This window comes from Podarcis liolepis (assembly GCF_965112155.1).
Source record: "Podarcis liolepis genome assembly, chromosome: Z".
Lineage (NCBI taxonomy): Eukaryota > Metazoa > Chordata > Lepidosauria > Squamata > Lacertidae > Podarcis > Podarcis liolepis.
Genome location: NC_139570.1, coordinates 35,240,765 through 35,258,295, shown reverse-complemented (window position 1 = coordinate 35,258,295; position 17,531 = coordinate 35,240,765). Strand labels below are relative to the sequence as shown.

Below are 17,531 nucleotides of genomic sequence, written 5' to 3'. Positions count from 1 at the left end.
ATTGAAGTCTCTGCCTGTTATGGTTTGTCCTCTTTTTAAATGGTCTAATTATGTTAGCATCTTCCCGAGAAAGTCTTCTTGTGCTGAGTTGGGTGCATATAAATAAGCAATGGTGATTTCATGGCTGCCTATGACACCTTGAACAAAGAGGTATTTGCCTGTTGGTTTCTTCCCAACTTTCCTCAACACTCAGAGGGCAATGCTTGCTTATCAGGACACCCACGCCTCTGGCTTTCCCAGAGCCGGGGGCTTGTACTTGCTTGCCTATCCAGCAAGGCAGCCCTCTGGTTCCTGCATTGATGGGTCTCCTGCAGGAGAACAATGTCTGGATGTTCCCTCTGCAGGGCTGCCTCCACTCTGGCTCTTTTGATTGGTGATCCTAGCCCTCTAACGTTGAAGGAGAGAAGTTTTATATGTAGTTTGGCTTTGAGGAATCATAGTAATGTTGGTAGAAATGTGGATAGCAGAGAGTTAAATGCTAAGTATGTAGTTCCTGCTCTATTAAAGATGGAATTTTTCAAGAAATTCGGTTTTTCTGCTAGACTTCTATAACTTGAAAAGGACATAAACTGAAAACTACATACACAAATGCTAGAGTGTGCTTCCCTGCTTGCCAACAGGAACGTGGGAGTGGTGGAGATCCTTCCCATGGTACCCAGGATCAATTAGGGGGGCAGGCGGGGGCTTGTTGCTAAGCTGCACACCTCCTAATGCCCAAGGACAAAGGCTCTTCCAAATTACTGTTGTGCTTGTTAGAGTGGAGTCCAGATGCTTTTCATGCATGAAAATAAAACAAAACAATTTCTTACTTTCTAATTGGAGTTGCCTTATTTCTTTCTGCCCTTTTTTGGTTGTCCAGCCTGAGAAGGTGCTCTTGTGCGCTTCAGCTGAGGAGCGATATCTCCTGCTTGGAGCAGGAGCTCTTTCAGTATGTTGCCAGTCTGCTGGTTATCACTTGCAACCCAGGTTCTGCTTTTCAGCCGGACTATCAACTTAATAGGGAAGCCCCAGCCATATGCTATGCCCACTTCTTTTAGAGCCGATGTATAAGGCTGGAGAGCCCTCTGCCACCACAGTGTGGCTGGGCTGTTATCCTGAAATATTTCAGCGGTGGCTTCGCCATATTTTAGATTTCTAACATTCCTTAGTGCTCTGAAAATTGAGTCTTTGAGTCTATTCTGTTCAAAAAGAATTACCACTTCTCTTGGGGCTTCCCTGGTTCTGCTTCTGCCTCTAAGAACCCGGTGGGCTTTTTCTATGGGCGACAATGGTATGTTTAAATTCAAGGAGAGTATCTAGTAAATAATGAATTGAACCATGTCCCCGCTCCTCCTCCTGGTTCTCCAGTAGGCATTGTAGATGAAAAAAATTCCTCCTATCCCTCTCAAATTATTCCTTCAGCTTCCTAGCCATCATTTGTAAGAGTTGGATCTCAGATTGGTTAGTTAGAGCAAGATTGTGTGCATCATTTGTTGTTTTAGAAATATATGACAGTTGACAAGATAGCACATCAAATTTCTGCTCAAATAGCTAGGGCTGCTCCCCAGTCCAAGACCAGTCCTCGCCTTATTTTGTTAATGTACTCATCTGAGTCTCTGTCCTCTTCCATTGTGGCAGCTACTGTCCTTTGGGGTGAGGGGGGGGAGGTTTATATTGCCTTTGGTCATGTAAGTGTCTGAGGCCTCCTCCGAAGCCTCAGAAAGGGCTCTGTCTATTTCTTCTGAAGATGTCACCTCACAGATTTGCTTTTTGGTTCTCATATTGCTTGGCTCATCACCTTGCTGGGGCTGCATAAAACTTTTTGTTTAGATGTCAATACGATCCCTTCTGCTTAGATTTTGTCCGGGGCAACTGGAGACAAAGAAATATGCCACCATTTAGCTTTCCAGATAGCCCCCCCCCCACGACCCCCACCAACCTTTTAAAAACAGCTACTTTTTAAAAATCAACCTTGCTGGATCAGGCCAAAAGGGGTGGGAACCATCTAGTCCAGCATCCTGTTCTCACAGTGGCTGACAAATGCCCCAATGGGAATCCAGAAAGTAGGACCTGAGAGCATCCGTGACTTTCCCCACTTATGAATCCCAGCAACTGGTATTTAGAGTCATTACTGCCTCTAACAGTGCAGGGAGAATATTGCCATTGTGGCTAGCAGCTATTAGCCATATCTTCCACAAATCTGCAATTCTGTTTTAAAACCATCCTAGTTGGTGGTCATCGCTACAACACCATCAGCCCCCAAGCTGTCAGGGCCAAGTCTCATGGGTAATGGGAGTTGTATTCCAGCAGGATCTAAAGGTCAGCTATCCCCTGGCCTACTAGGCCTTTAAAAGGTTAAACACCAGCAGCTTGAATTGAGCTTCTCGGCATCTCAGAGGTAGACTGCCCCTGAACTTGGAGGCACCGCTCCTAACTATCTCTGTTAAATGCTGTAGGCAGGCAGTTAATTTTATCCATTCCTTTCCCGAGAACCAGGTGGACTGCCTAGTCATGTCAATGGATCCATCCTGTTTAGCATCTGCCTTCTGAAAAGAACCAGCCAAAGACCTCTGCAAACCTCCCAAGCAGGGCATTAAGCCAGCCAGCCCTCCCTGGTCATCTGTCCCCACCATCTGTCTGCACAGGCTCCTTTTAGAATGGCTAAAAAATATTGATCAACAAATTTAACAGAGGACTGGGTTAAGTCCTCTTTTTAAAAATCAAGGGGCTGGCCACCCACACACCTCATATCAGTGTTAATTCCTTTAAATTAACTGTGTTAAAGGAGTCTTTGAAGACTAGTGCTCATTTGGGGCTGATAGGGCAGAAGGCAGAGTGCCCAAGCAGTGGGCGGAGCCAGAGGCAACAAAAAGCAGAGCCAACTAATTCTAGTTCTGTCCCCATCTCCTCCCTGCCTAGTTCTACAAGGGGCAACACTGAGACGGAGGAGGAGAAGGAGGAGGAGGAAGCTTGACTGGTTGTAAGAAGGCAGGCAGGTACGGATTGGCTGAGGGCAGTCTGAGGTGGGGGGGGCAGTACCCCATTTGCCCTAATGAACCAACCTCTACTGTATTCCATTTATAGAATCATAGAATTTGTAGAGTTGCAAAGGACCCTGACAATCATCTAGTCCCTGCAATGCAAGAAATGCAGTTGTCCCATATGGTGATCGAACCTGCAACCTTGGCATTACCAGCACCACGCCCTAACCAACTGAGCTATCCCGGCTACATCTGTTCTGAACCTGTGTCAATCAGATTTAACTGGGAGACAGCCGTACCCTCGCCACAGACGCCTAGCATCACAGCCACATTACATTTTAGGTGCGTCCAATTGGCATGCGATCGCAGACACGCGGGTCCTCTTGGACCTGGGAGAAGGCAGAACAGGGGGCAGGGAGGACCAGAATGGGGCAGAGATACTTATACTCACTCTGCCAATGCACACAACAGCTGGCTGTATAAGAGAGAAAGAGCCGTCCATTAGCCCTCTCCATACTAAAAGTTTGGTCAATAAGAACGTAGAAAAGTTGCCTTATGATAAATCATACTATAGTGTTGCTAACATCAACCTGGTGATCTCCAGGTGTGCTTGGACAATAGCTGCCATCAGCACCCAGTCAGCATGGCCAAAAGCTCATGGGTGCTTGGAGGTATTGTCCAGCGACATTTGAGGGCACCAGGTTGGGGAAGTCTGGTCTTCTCTAACTGGCAGTGGCTCTCCAGAGATTCATGACTCTTTTCCCAGCCCTGCTAGGAGATACCAGTGGGTTTGAATAAACAAAACAAAGTTATAGTCCTCATGTAATCAGGAACATGGGATTGACCCTACTTAGTTGAAAACAACAAAGCTCTTTCAAACCCAGCAATGGAAGCGGGAGGCAATGACATGTCCTCTCTAAAAGTTAGCTACCCACATAGATAAATATTTCACACACATATTTTCAGCAAACAATGAACTGATAATCCCATGCAGTTCAATGTACTGTCACACACACACAACCTGTCTGGAAAGGTAGCACAACACAACAAACAACGGATAAAGCAGAGCCCAGAGACTCAGGTTCAAATCCACACTCAGCCACAGAACTCACTAGCTGACCTTAGGCCAGCCCACACTTTCCTTCCAGGCTCATCTACCTTGCAGGGTTGTTGCAGTGAAAAAAATGAGGATGCAAGGAAGGAAAGCACTCTTGAGTTCTTTAGAAGAAATGAGGTTTTTATAAATACAACTTTCATAATACAGAAATAATACTTCCAAAAAGTTGTTTTTTTATTTTTTATTTACTATGCTAAGATAGGGCACAGACGAGACAGGAAAAACAGGATCCCGCTCCCTGAAAACAACTCCATGGAAAATGGGATGGGAAGCCAACAAAAATAAAGAGAAAAGATGAAATTGAGTTTTGAGTGTATACGTTAAAAATGCTGAAACTTAATAAAACATAATTGTGAAAAGGTGTGGCCAGGAGAAAGAGGAGCTGAATTCCTTCAATCTAATATAACCACATTCTGGTTTATCTGTGCAGCAGGAAACCACCCCTAAAGAGCAGAGCAGCTCTCCAGATGATTTGAGTAAGTGAGCCAAACTGAACAGGCAGAAAAGAGGAAGCAATCTCCAACACAGTTCCCGGCCTCTTGTTTTCCCTGAGGAAAAACAACTTGAAACACAGAAATCCGAAGCATGAGTTAAGAGCCATCTTCCCGCCATCGCCATAGGAAAAGTCATTGCACCACAAACAGCGACCCACTTTCATTATTAGAAAGGCATTTTGCTTCCCTTGCACTAACATAATAGGGGAGAGAAGGTACAGAATCTCAGAACTCCAAGGAGCACTCTCCAGCTAAAATTCAGGACTTTGCGCACAAAGCTCCATCAAAATACCAAAGGAAACCACAAATGGACCAAATATATATACAAGTTGCCTGCCACATTTGTCTGCTTAGAGTAGACCCATTAAAATGAATGGGTCTAAGTTAGCTGTGCCCATTGTTTTCAATTCAGTAGCTGGCCCCTGTGAGAACAAGATGCTGGACAAGACCATTCATCTGATCCAGCAGGGCTCTTTTTATGTTATGAATGGGTCTACTCTGAGTAGGACTTGCACTGGCTAAAAACAAATGGGTCTGCTCTGAGTAGCACAAACTACACCCCCCAGGGGGCTGCTTCCAACACTGTAAGTCCTTCTTAGAGGAAACCCACATTGAACGTGATGCACATGGCTACAACTTGGGTCCATTAATTTCAGTGGGTCCTCCTTTGCACAGAACTTGTATACAGCCATCCATCTTCACCTAATGCCCTTTGTTTTATTTCTCCATATACCTATTTTTTTTCTCTCTCTCTCTTTTTCCTCTTCCAGATTGTTAAATCTCTCCCCATCCCACAATGCCCATTTTCAGGGTTGGCAAAAAGACAAACCGTTCTGCCTTTGCCATGACACCCCCCTTCCGAGCCCCCAGGCTACAGCGGGCTATCAGCTCCCCAGAAATGAAGGAGGAGGCTTGGCTATTATGGTGCATGACGTTCCCCTTCCTCTCTCCTCCACACACGTGAACTCACACACATCCATCCTGACTCCATACTGGCTCACAGCCAGTCCCCACCCCCAGGAGAAGCTGAAGGGGGGGCGATGTTGCGATGCCGCCCGAGAGCATCTCAACACGACATGAATCACCACAGAACATGTGAGCCTCCTTGGCGGAAGAAAGAGAACCTGCTTGCCTTTTCTATTATTGTTTTTACTTTGATCTATGGAGCCGTGCAACTAACGACCCCACCTCAGCAGGCTTCTCCTTGCAAAAATTACTCCCTCCACGCCCACCCACCCTCACTCCCAACACCAGCACCTCGGACCACCACCCCGCCTCTCCATCAATGCAGCAGATTTTGCACCACTCAACTACGGCAGGCTTGCAGACCCTGTATCCTGCCACTATCACCACCACCCAGATCTCCTGGCCAAAGTCTTTGTGTGTCATCACACAAGTACACCCCCTCTGCCCCCCAGCCGCCCCCCAAAATCCCCTACAACCAACAAAGATCCCCCCCACACACCCTCTGCAGTCCAAGGCCTTCTCTGCATCCTACCTGGCTCCAGTACCTGGAAAGTTGCACCGTTAAGAGAACCCAAAATTATTATTATTTTTTGCTGTTCAAAGTAAATTTTTAATTAAAAAGAGAGCGAAAGGAATGGCTTACAGTATGTCTTCCTCGTCAGTTCTTCCACAACTTCAGGCTTCAACTTGCTGTTCGATTTCCCCATCTTGATCTGGCAAGGTTTGTCCACTGGACTTTTTAACAGGGCATAAATTTCTCTCAAAGCCCTTCTTGCACTTAGCGGAGAAGCATATAGGAAGCCGGGGTGGGGGGCTGGGGGTGGGGGCAGAGAGATCCGATGTGAAGGGTGGAGAACGACAGAGGGACTGTCTCAGTTTCAAAGCCAAACCGGACCCTTCCGATTTCCTTCAAGTAGCGCTAACACACACCCCAAAAAATGGGGGGGGGGATGGAAAGTGGAGGGGGGAGGGGGAAGAGAGAGAGGTGGGGAGTGAGAAAGAGAAACAAGGGGGTATTAAGCTTTAGAAGTTCAGCTGCAATTCCAGTGTCCGGATCCGGAGTCCCGGAGGAGGTTCACGTCCCCTTATTTTCTGGCATCCACAACTCAGCTCTGCAAAGCAGTCACAAGCAGATGGCGAGGCGGTCGTCTCCCTCCATACCGGCTGGTGAAAAAAGGGGAAGGTGGGGAGTGAGAAGACAGAGAAAAACCTTTCGTTATTACAATTATTATTTCCCAGTGAAACAGGGAAAGTCGGTTTGTTATGTTTCAGCAGGGCCCTCCTGAAATAAAAATGACGAGATTTCGCCAAGCTCACTTGCCTTTCCTTTTTTTTTTTTTGCAAAACAGAAACGGGAAATTCGTGGAGCTTTTTCTCTGCCTCTCTCCAGACAGCCTTTTCTCCTTCTTCCCTTCCTATCCGTTCTCTCTTGCTCGCTCCTCCTCGCTGGAGCCCAGTGGCAGTGTTGCTGCTGTCGTCCCTGGTTACAAAACTGCCCTCCCCTCTCCACCGCTGTCTCTGGTGCTCTGGGTTGCCGTAGCAAACGCAGGATCTGCCTCTGCACTGATAAGGTGCTAACTGGAATCTGCCAGTCAGGCAGTCGGGTGGGCTGCCTAGCAGGCTCTTCCTTTTGTCTTCTCTTTGCTTAGCCTTTTTTTAGATCAATCCTTTGGGTGTGGGGAGAGAGAGCAGGAAAGAAACGGGGGTGGGGGGTGGGGAGAGAACAGCACAGATGAATAAGGTTTCTCGTGCAAGCACTTTTTATTTTGCTTTGATTTTTTTAAAAAATCATGTCTTATCTTGTTTTTTAAGTCAGTGTTGCTTTGTTAAGAAAGGAAAGAAAACGAGAAAAGGAAAGAAGTTTATGCATCAACCTGCTCCAACCCTGAGGCCCTCCAGATGTTTTTGGACTCCAACTCCCATCATCCCTCTACATTGCCCATGCTGCCTGTGGCTGATGGGAGTTGAAGTCCAAAGCAGCTGGAGAACAGAGGGTTGGGTAGGACTAGTGTACATTATTGCCAACAATAAAAATTGTGTGTTGTTGTTTTTTTAATCTCCAGGCCAATGTCAAGCGTGATTATGTTTCCAGCTGCTTTTTGGACATTTACCAACTGACGTGCCTTGGCAAGTGTTGAAATTTACCAGCAGGCAATGAAAAGGGGGGCTGGCATTTGGGGAATGAACAAGGTTTTGGAAAATGATGGAGGGGCTTGGGGGTTGCCTCTAATGATAGTCCTAGTTTAGTCCTAGTCTATTAATTTCAGTAGGTCTGCTCTCAGGAGGAATAGGCTTAGCTAGGAGCCATAATGAATAAATAAAATAATGTATACAACTCAGAGTAGACGCACTGAAATTAATAGGCCTTAGATAGTCCTACTCAAAGTAGATGCATTGGCTTGCATCCAACTAAATTCACAGTAAACACATTTTGAAATTAATGGGACCTAAGTCACATTTGTTCATTTCAATGGGTGTATGCTGAGTAGGGCTAACACTGGAGACAACCCAATGTTCTAAACTTGGGAAATACATATGAAGAATACTCAGTGGTTCTGGAGATGAAAAGGAAACATCAGAGAATGCTTACAGTTGTTGATAATGCTTTGGGCTAATGCCCAAATTCCATTCCACTTTTTCTCACCTACTGGTAAATATCAACACTTAACGAAGTAAATGTTAGTAAATGTTCAAAATGCAGCTAGAAGCATAATAATTTTTGACACTATCCAGAAGACCATACTACTACTACTGCTACTACTACTACTACTACCACCATTATTATTATTATTATTATTATTATTATTATTATTATTATTATTATTATTATTTCTTAAACCCTGGAGAGCTGCTTTCAGTGAACAAAGGCAATATGAAGCTAGATGGACCAATAGTCTCCCTCAGTATAAGGCATTGCTTCCTGTGTTTCTGTTGAAGTCAGCCCCTTCTTCAGAATGATGAGGACTAGGATCTTAATTTCAAGGAATGGCTGTAGCTCAGTGGTAGAACATCTGCTCTGCATGGAGAAGGTCCCAGGTTCAATTTCCAGGTAGGGCTGGAAGATATCCTTACCTGAAACCCTGGCAAGCTGTTGCCAGTCAGTGTGGACCATGCTGAGTTAGGTGGACTAATGGCAGCTCCCTATGTTCCTAATGCTCTTACATGTTCAAAGAATGCTTTCTAAAGGGAGTCAGCTCATACATTCAGCAGGAAAGTCACTAAGTGGTGACCTCATCGGCCCTATGAAATCATGCCTCAAGGCAGTTATTAGGTAACCCATCAACAAAGCACCAAGTCAAAAGGAGAGGAGACAGGCAAGGGAAAGCCAGACTCTCGAATGAATTGTAGAGTTGGAAGATATCCAAGGATCATCTAGTCCAGCCCCCTGCAGTGCAGGAATGTGTCAGTGGACTTTGATCACGTCTCTTGCTTGCCTGAAGTACACAGAGGGGTGTGTAGAAACAAGTCTACTGTACAAAGATAAAATGTGCATTCATTGCTCCGCCCATTATTTCCTCTGGCCCCACCTACCACTGGCATGTTGCCCAGAAGGAGAATGTGGGTCGGGCTAAAAACACTTTCCCACTAATGACTCCAGTGGTGATACCCAGAGCAGGAAGCCAGTCTGACTTAGAAGCTTTTCCATGTGGCCTGTGGATATCACATGACCCACTCCAGCCTATCACGGTGAAGAGTTCTTGCCTTTGGCCACATGGAGGGTGGTGCTAAATTCCTTCCTCACCTCTCCAGGGTCCTGGGTTCTGGGGCTGGTACCAGCTCTCAAGCCCTAACACCTGCCTGGGATAGTATTTCCAATCTCCACTAAGCTTTTCAGGAACCCAGGCAAGCAAGATTCTTGGGATCCTGCATTATTAAGATCATAGCTACTGCAGAAATTAGGGTAGCTCAGGTTTAGAGAAATGCAAGCCTTATTTCCAAAGCAGATACTCCAGTCACCATATGGAAAAATAAGAAGCTGCCTTAGTCACACCATTGGGTCCATCTTGCTCAGTACCATCTACACTGACTGGCAGTAGCTCTCCAGGGTTCAGGCAGGGGACCTTCCCAGTCCTACCTGGGGATGCCAGGGATTGAACTTGGGGCCTTCTGCATGTAAGGCAGATGCTCTACCACTGAGCTATGGCCCTTCCCTTTGCTCACAGCCCAGGTCTACATACACACCACAACCCCATACTCACTACAGTGGTACCTCAAGTTACAGACGCTTCAGGTTACAGACTACGCTAACCCAGAAATAGTACCTCAGGTTAAGAACTTTACCTCAGGATGAGAACTGAAATCGCATGGTGGCGGCGCAGCAGCAGCGGGAGGCCCCATTAGCTAAAGTGGTACCTCAGGTTAAGAACAGTTTCAGGTTAAGAACGGACCTCCAGAACGAATTAAGTTCTTAACCCGAGGTACTGTGGCATCAGACACAGAATTCAGCTTCTTGTAAATCTCAACTTTTTAAAAACAAACAAACGAACACATACACATTCTAGTCCCCTTGACGGCAAATACTACAGTACAGCACTTTTAAGTGAAATCTCAGCACCCAGAGGGGTATCTGAATACAGCGTAAGAAGAGCTGGCTGGATCAGGAGATTTGCTTCAGAGATTGAGACCGTGGGGAGCTCTGAAAAATTAATAAATATAATTTGGACTATAATTTGGTCTTCTTCATTTTAGTTTTTTATTTTAATTGGAGTATTATGATTGGATATATTAATTGGATGTTTTTTATTGGAAAATCAATAAAAATATTTTAAAAAAGAAGAAGAGCTTGCTGGATCAAGCCAAAGGCCCATCTAGTCCAGCATCATGTTCTCACAGTGGCCACGCAGTGGTAACCCACAACTAGCTCCTCCTGGTGGCTTCCAACAATGGGTATTCAGAAGCATAGGAATTCCAAGGGGGTTGTGGGAGAGGTGCCGCTGCCTTTGCCCCAACCAACCTGTTTCTGATTATGCCAAAGCGCTCAGATTGCATAATATATACCCAGGTTGCGAAATTCCACAGGGCACAGAACATGCGCGCACACATGCGCGTGCGCGCGCACACACACACACACACAATACCACAGTCCTGCCACTGCTGTCACAGCTATGATTTCCTTTTCCTTTTAGTGTGCTAGCCATCTACCCCTCCTGCTAAATCCCCATGTCCTTTGTTCCAGAAGCCAGTTTTCAATTAATGCCACTCTGCTACGCCTCAATTAACAGAAAAGGCAACTTTCTGTGAGCGGGAGAGATAAGGGGGAACTGTGTATAGATTGGATTGATGCAAAGTCTGGGTAGCAGAAAGGCCTTCTCAAAATGAAACACATCGTCATCTTTTGTTTGTCAGGTCTTGGCAAAAAGCCATCTGTCTAGTCTCCACAGAGGCAAGGTTAACACCACCCTGGATGAAATGTTAGACTCTTAGCTTGGCCAAAGCATTGGTCCCTACTGCCTGTCCCAAACTGCTGTTTATTTAGGAATCCTGACCCAACGTCACTTGTATTATTATTTACTTATTGCATTTATATCCCACTTTTTTCTCCAAGGAACTAAAGATGGCATATATATTCCCCCCCCCCCCTCATTTAATCAGTACAGCACCCCTGTAAGGTAGGTTAGGCTGAGAGGCAGTGAATATCCCCCAAGATCACACCCTGTGAGTTTCATGGCCAAGTGGGGATTTGAACCCTGGTCCTAGTTCTTGTTCAATCCCCACAACTACCCTGTGAGATAGGTTAGACTGAGAGGCCATGACCCAACCAAGGCTTCACAACACTGGCTCTATTCCCAATTGATCCAAGAGCTCAGGTGGATTGCAACGAAATTAAAAACTGCCCCCCACACACACACATCAAAACTTCCAAAATCTTTATTACAGTACAGTGGTACCTCGGGTTAAGAACTCGTTCTGGAGGTCCATTCTTAAGCTGAAACTGTTCTTAACCTGAAGCACCATTTTAGTTAATGGGGCTTCCTGCTGCCGCTGCAGCGTGATTTCTGTTCTCATCCTGAAGCAAAGTTCTTAACCCGAGGTACTATTTCTGGGTTAGCGGAGTCTGTAACCTGAAGTGTCTGTAACCCGATGTACCACTGTAATACTCTTATTAAGTCAATTGAAACGGCAAAAGCCCGTGTGGTATAGTGGTTTGAATGTCAGATTTAAAATCCCCACTCTGACAGGAAGCTCACTGGGCAACCTTGGGCCAGTCTCTGCTTCTCAGCCTAATCTACCTCACAGGGGTGTCGCAAGGATGAAACAGGGCAGGGTAAGAACCTTGTATGTCACACTGAGGTCCTTTGAGGGAAGGTGGAATACAAACACAATAAATAAAATAAAATGCAAACGAAACCTTGCTTCCCCGTCTCTGTGGGAGTAACTGCAGGGTTTTTATATTTCAGAACACTGGAAGGGGGTGACCACACTGTTGTGTGACCCTTGCCCCTAGCCTTAGGTACAACCTGAAACTACAGGAATTTTTCCGGGGCGATGGGGGAGTGGGCTGGTAGATAGATAAAACTTTATTCGCATTAGCCAATAGCCATAGCAACAGTTAAGCATTGCAGTATACACAGAAAAGGAAATTTGATATAAGAGCACCATTTAAGGTCCTGAATCAGCCGTCAGTTAGTGGCCCTTATTCTGATTGCCCCTGCTATGAACCTAGCAACCTTTGCTGTTATCTGCTCATTTTGATCTGTTAGAAGAAAGGACATCTTGGCAGTGGTTGAGCGCCCTGGGATGGTTAGTATGAGTGGGGTGATGATCTCGTTCCTCAGGTATTTGTAGAGATTACAAAACAGGAGGGCGTGGGGGAGTGGGCTGGTTTTTCACCTGCACATTTTGCTTCATGTCTCAATTTCATAGAATCAGAGATGTAGAGTTGGAAGGGATTCCAAGAGTCATCTAGTCCAACCCTCTGCAAAGCAGGAATCACAGCTAGAGAATCTCTAGTCAACGAACCTTTGTATAAAAACGTGAAAGAGTCCATCACTTTCTGAGGTCGTTCATCCCAATGCAGAAAAGCTCTCATTGTCAGAAAGTTCTTCCTAGCGTTTAGTTGGAATCTCCTTTCTTGTCACTTGTATCTGTTTCAGGTTAATTTACAGTTTACCTTAGAAATCATTATTTGTATCCAATATACCACATTTTTCGCTCTATAAGACTCACTTTTTCCCTCCTAAAAAGTAAGGGGAAATGTGTGTGCGTCTTATGGAGCGAATGCAGGCTGCGCAGCTATCCCAGAAGCCAGAACAGCAAGAGGGATTGCTGCTTTCACTGCACAGCGATCCCTCTTGCTGTTCTGGCTTCTGAGATTCAGATTTTTTTTCTTCTTGCTTTCCTCCTCCAAAAACTAGGTGCGTCTTGTGGTCTGGTGCATCTTATAGAGTGAAAAATACGGTAACTCCTACTCAGACAATTCTCACTGAAGCTACTGGTTCATTAATGCCAGCGAGTCTACTCTGAGAAGAATTTGGCTGGCTGCAATTCAGAAAAATCTTACAGAGACACAACGGGCAGACTCCATCCTCAGTTGTAGGCCTCCAAACTCAGTTGTGGAGGCTCCCAGAAGCCCACTGAATTATTTTGGTTCCTTTCTCCCAGCAAACCAGCACAACCTCAAAAATGAAATCTGAGAACTCCTAAAGTCAAACTGAAGTTTTAAACCAATGGTTTGTTTGTTTACAATTAAGCAGCATAAAATTTTAGGAAATAAATAAACAACGCATAATTTAAATCATGGATATTTCAATTTATTTTAATTGCAGTCTTATATTTTAATTGTATTCTTAAACCGCAAATATCACTCTCTCTTTTTTTGAAGCAACAGTGACAAGATTCTCCCCTAACCTCTGCCAACTAATTTGGACTACTGCAACACACTCTGTGTGGGGCTTCCCTCGCGCTTTTTCAGCAAGCTTCAGTTAGTGCAGAATGCTACAGCCTGGTTGCTGACAGGAGCGAGACCCTATCATCATCTAACACCTGTGCTCAGAGATCTGCACTGGCTGCCAATTTGCTTCCAGGCCAAGTTCAAGGTGTTGTTGTTGTTGTTGTTATTGTTGTTGTTGTTGTTGTTGTTGTTATTATTATTATTATTATTATTATATAAATCCCTTAACAACTTGGGACTGGTTTACCTACGAGATCGCCTTATCCTATATATGTCCACTCAAACATTTTGATCTGTGCAGCTGCACAATTACAGATTTCACATAAAACCCATTTCACACAGTATTTGTAAGAACTTGATCTTTAGTGTTGCGGCACCTGCACTTTGAAACGCCCTGCCTATTGATATCAGGCAGGCGCCTTCACTCAACTCAATTTAGCGCCTACTAAAAGCATTTTTTGTTAGACAAGCCTACCCTGATGTTTAGAAACTTGAGGCGAGTTTTAATCTGTTTTAGTGAATTGTTATTTTAACTTTTTGAAGAAGAAGAAGAAGAAGAGTTTGGATTTGATATCCCGCCTTTCACTCCCTTTAAGGAGTCTCAAAGCGGCTCACATTCTCCTTTCCCTTCCTCCCCCACAACAAACACTCTGTGAGGTGAGTGGGGCTGAGAGACTTCAGAGAAGTGTGACTGGCCCAAGGTCACCCAGCAGCTGCATGTGGAGGAGCGGAGACTCGAACCCGGTTCCCCAGATTACGAGACTACCGCTCTTAACCACTACACCACACTGGCTCTCAGGTCTTAAATTATTCTTATTAATCTTTCTTATGGACAATTTTATTGTTTTATATTTTCTGTACATTGCTTTGAGGGCTTTCTTTAAAACCAAGCAATGTATACCGGTATATTTCACGAAATAAAATGAAAATGAATAATTTCTAGCGATGTGAACCTGACAGTGACATAAACAAAATAAAAACTGCTAGAGGGGACTGTCTGGGTGTGCTTTTTTAATCTACAGATTGGGGACTGATTTTATTCTGAGAAGGAATTGAAGTAGCAATGAGATCAGCTAGAAAACATAGCTGAATGTTTTGTTTTCAAGAACCGAGCTGATCAAATCAGATTTTCAGGTGGGCCCTGGATGAAATTAAACGTTGATTAGAGCAAACTCAAGGACTAGAGGTCCAAATCATTTCATGATTTCACTACTGCATTGCTAATTTGATGCTTGATGCGCAAAAGGGTGAGTGTTATGTGAGAAAAAGACTGCATCTTTTGAGGCTTCTTATTATTTAGGAGAGAGGAGCTGTTGCAGACCTCAGAATACACCAAGAGGTCTATGGAAGGTGCAGTGGTGGTGATAGCTGACTCCCTACTGAGGGGCACAGAGGCAGTGCTGTGCAGAGGTAACAGCATGTTGTCTTCGTTGCAAAGATTCACGATGTGACAGAGAAGTTGCCATGTCTCAAAAAGCCCACTGACCACAACCCCTTCCTTCTGGTTCATATGGGTACAAACAATACTGCCACACACAACCTTCAACGTATAGCAAAGGGACTATGAGAAGGCCTTGGGACACAGGTGGTCTTTTCATCACCCCTTCCCACTGAAGGTTGTGGCCCAGGAAGAGAGAGGGAAATGCCAAAAGCAAACCACTGTGCAGGTGGTGTAGTCAGGAAATGTTTGGCTATACTGGCCACGATGGTCATGCACTGCCTCCACAGTCAGAGGCAGAAATGCATCTGGATACCGATTGCTGGAAACAGCAAGTGGGGAGGAGTGCTGTTGAACTCAGGTCATAAGGAGGTAAAAAGAGCCTGCTGGATCATGCCAAAGGCCCTTCTAGTGCAGCATCCTGCTCTCACAGTGGTCAAGAAGATGCCTGTGGGAAACCAGCAAGCAGGATTCAAGCACAAGAGCACTCTCCCCTCCTGGAGTCTCCAGCAACTGGCATTCAGAAGCATGACTGCTGCTGGCAGAGCATAGCCACTGTGGCTAATAGCCACTGATAGCTCTCTCCTCCATGAATTTGGCCAGTCCATATAAGTTAGTGGCCATCACTGGCCCCTGTGGGAGCAAGTTCCATAGTTACACTCTACGCTGCCTGACGAAATACAACCATAATGTACAAGAATAAAAACATACAGGATAACATAAACCCATTTGTGCTACTTGGAACCTTGTGGTGTTAATTTATTATGCTCGGTTTTGGTATGGAAATTTGTTCCTATATGTTTGGTTCTAGGTATCCTACTTTTATTTCATTTTATTTGTTATTCTACTTCAATAGGTTTTTATTATAAATATACGTTAAACATAAAAACATTTCCGCTTTGCTACACCCCCTGCCAATTCCATAGCTCGCAGGTTATATAAAGGCATGCTTCTCACCTGCTGCATCTGGGCTGCTCTGACACAGAGCTTCTCCTCAAATTATTAGCACCCAGTAAAGAGTCCAAAAGGCATTTCTGGAAAGAGACACAAAGCCCATCCTGCAACTTTGCAAAGGCAGGAGCGGTTCCTATTGTTACCAAGAAGTGGGTGTGGGTGGCGACTCTCTACTGTAGGAGTGAAGAGCCTTTTAACTTTTTTCTGCCAAGAACTGCACCCAGCTACAAATATCCAATCAATTTATTTTTTCCTGCCCAAATGAAAGTTACGTGTCACTCCGATGGAAAATTAGTATGGCAACTGAGGGCCAAGTGAAGGTATCTCAAGGGCAGGAAGTAGGGTTGCCATGAATTTGGTGTCATGGGAGTGTGTGTATCCCTCCCCAAACCCAAACCCAACCTGTCCTTTATTTTGTCTGACCTGTCCTGTATTTTGCCCGACCAAAGTGGCAAGCCTACCCGGAGGTCTGATTAAAATTTAGTGAGGCAACTGAGGGACAAATGAAGCCATCTCAAAGGAGGGTGGCTCTTCGCTCATTGGCCCAGTTCAACTGAAGGCCAAACAAAGGTATCCAAAGGGAGGGTAGATCTCAGCTCAAAAAGGCCAATTACAAATTAGCATGGCAACTAAAGGCCAAGCAAGGGTATCTCCTTTGAGATGCCCTTGCTTGGCCTTTAGTTGCCATGCTAATGGCTCAGAGCACTAGTTTAAAATTTACTATGGCAACTGAGAGCCAAACAAAGGTAGTCGAGGGGACGGTAGATATTAGCTTGGAGGCCTGATTCAAAGATAGCATGGCAACTGAGAGCCAAGCAAAGATATGGCAGATGAATCTCAGCTCAGTCTAGCAATCCTTCATCCCCTTAAGAAAGCTTAAGATAACAGTCATCTCTTCATGCAACACAATCCCATTCCCGTAAATTGCAAGACTGCGTTGGTTTCTTCAAAAAGGGGAGAGGATTGGTTCATATTACCCAAACAGAGTGATTCCTTTCCTAAGGAAAAGAGGCCTCACAATCAATCATCCAGGGACATATTCCCTTCAGCAGCCATTTGAAAAATACATAATCTGCTATTAGCCAGTCTTCTGAAAACAAGCTCATTAAAGCATCAGTGCTTAAAAACAGAGCACCCGTATTTGTCAACATGTCTCCGGAGCAGGGAATGGATTTAAATAGGCTGAGGCAGGGAAAGCGAGAGAGAGAAAGAGAGAGACGGGTAATCAGAGGTAGAGCACATGTTCTGCATACAGAAGGCCTGAAGTCCCAACCCCATTGGCATCTCCAGGCAGAGTTAGGAAACTCTGAAGAGCTGCTGCTGCTGCTGCCAGTCAGTGTGGGCAATACCAAGCTAGATGGGCTAATGGTCTGATTCAGAAAAGGGCAGCTTCCTGTGTTCTGATTTAAACCAGGCTTTCAATCAGAACCTTACTTTAAGGGTAGCCCAGCAGTAAAGCATCTGCTTTATCCTACAGAAGGTCCCAGGTTCAATCTTACCTGAAACCCAAGAGAGGAATCTGCCTGCCAGATGGACCAACAGACTGATTCAGGATATGTTTTTGTTTAAATAAGCCCCTTATTCAGAGCCATGAGGACTAAGATCTTAATTTTAAGGAAGTGTTGTAAGTGAGTGATAGAGTATCTGCTTTGCATAAAGGTAAAGGTAAAGGGACCCTGACCATTAGGTCCAGTCGTGACCGACTCTGGGG

At 45.1% G+C, this 17,531-nt stretch overlaps 1 protein-coding gene across 3 annotated transcripts in view; it reads right to left on the bottom strand.

Moving 5' to 3' along the window:
- Positions 1-17,531, bottom strand: part of NCS1 (neuronal calcium sensor 1) — a 61,669-nt gene that overhangs the window by 37,861 nt on the left and 6,277 nt on the right. Inside the window, exons 2-4 of one of the 3 annotated variants that reach the window (XM_083485420.1) lie at positions 12,498-12,622; positions 6,859-7,204; positions 6,181-6,701 (exon numbers count right to left, since the gene is read on the bottom strand). In XM_083485420.1, the coding sequence (XP_083341546.1) occupies positions 6,181-6,244 (64 nt within the window). In that variant the 5' untranslated portion in view covers positions 6,245-6,701; positions 6,859-7,204; positions 12,498-12,622. Of the gene's footprint in view, positions 1-6,180; positions 6,702-6,858; positions 7,205-9,068; positions 9,165-12,497; positions 12,623-17,531 lie in introns of those variants that run through there. The other 2 variants (XM_083485419.1, XM_083485418.1) reach the window with 2 other exon arrangements.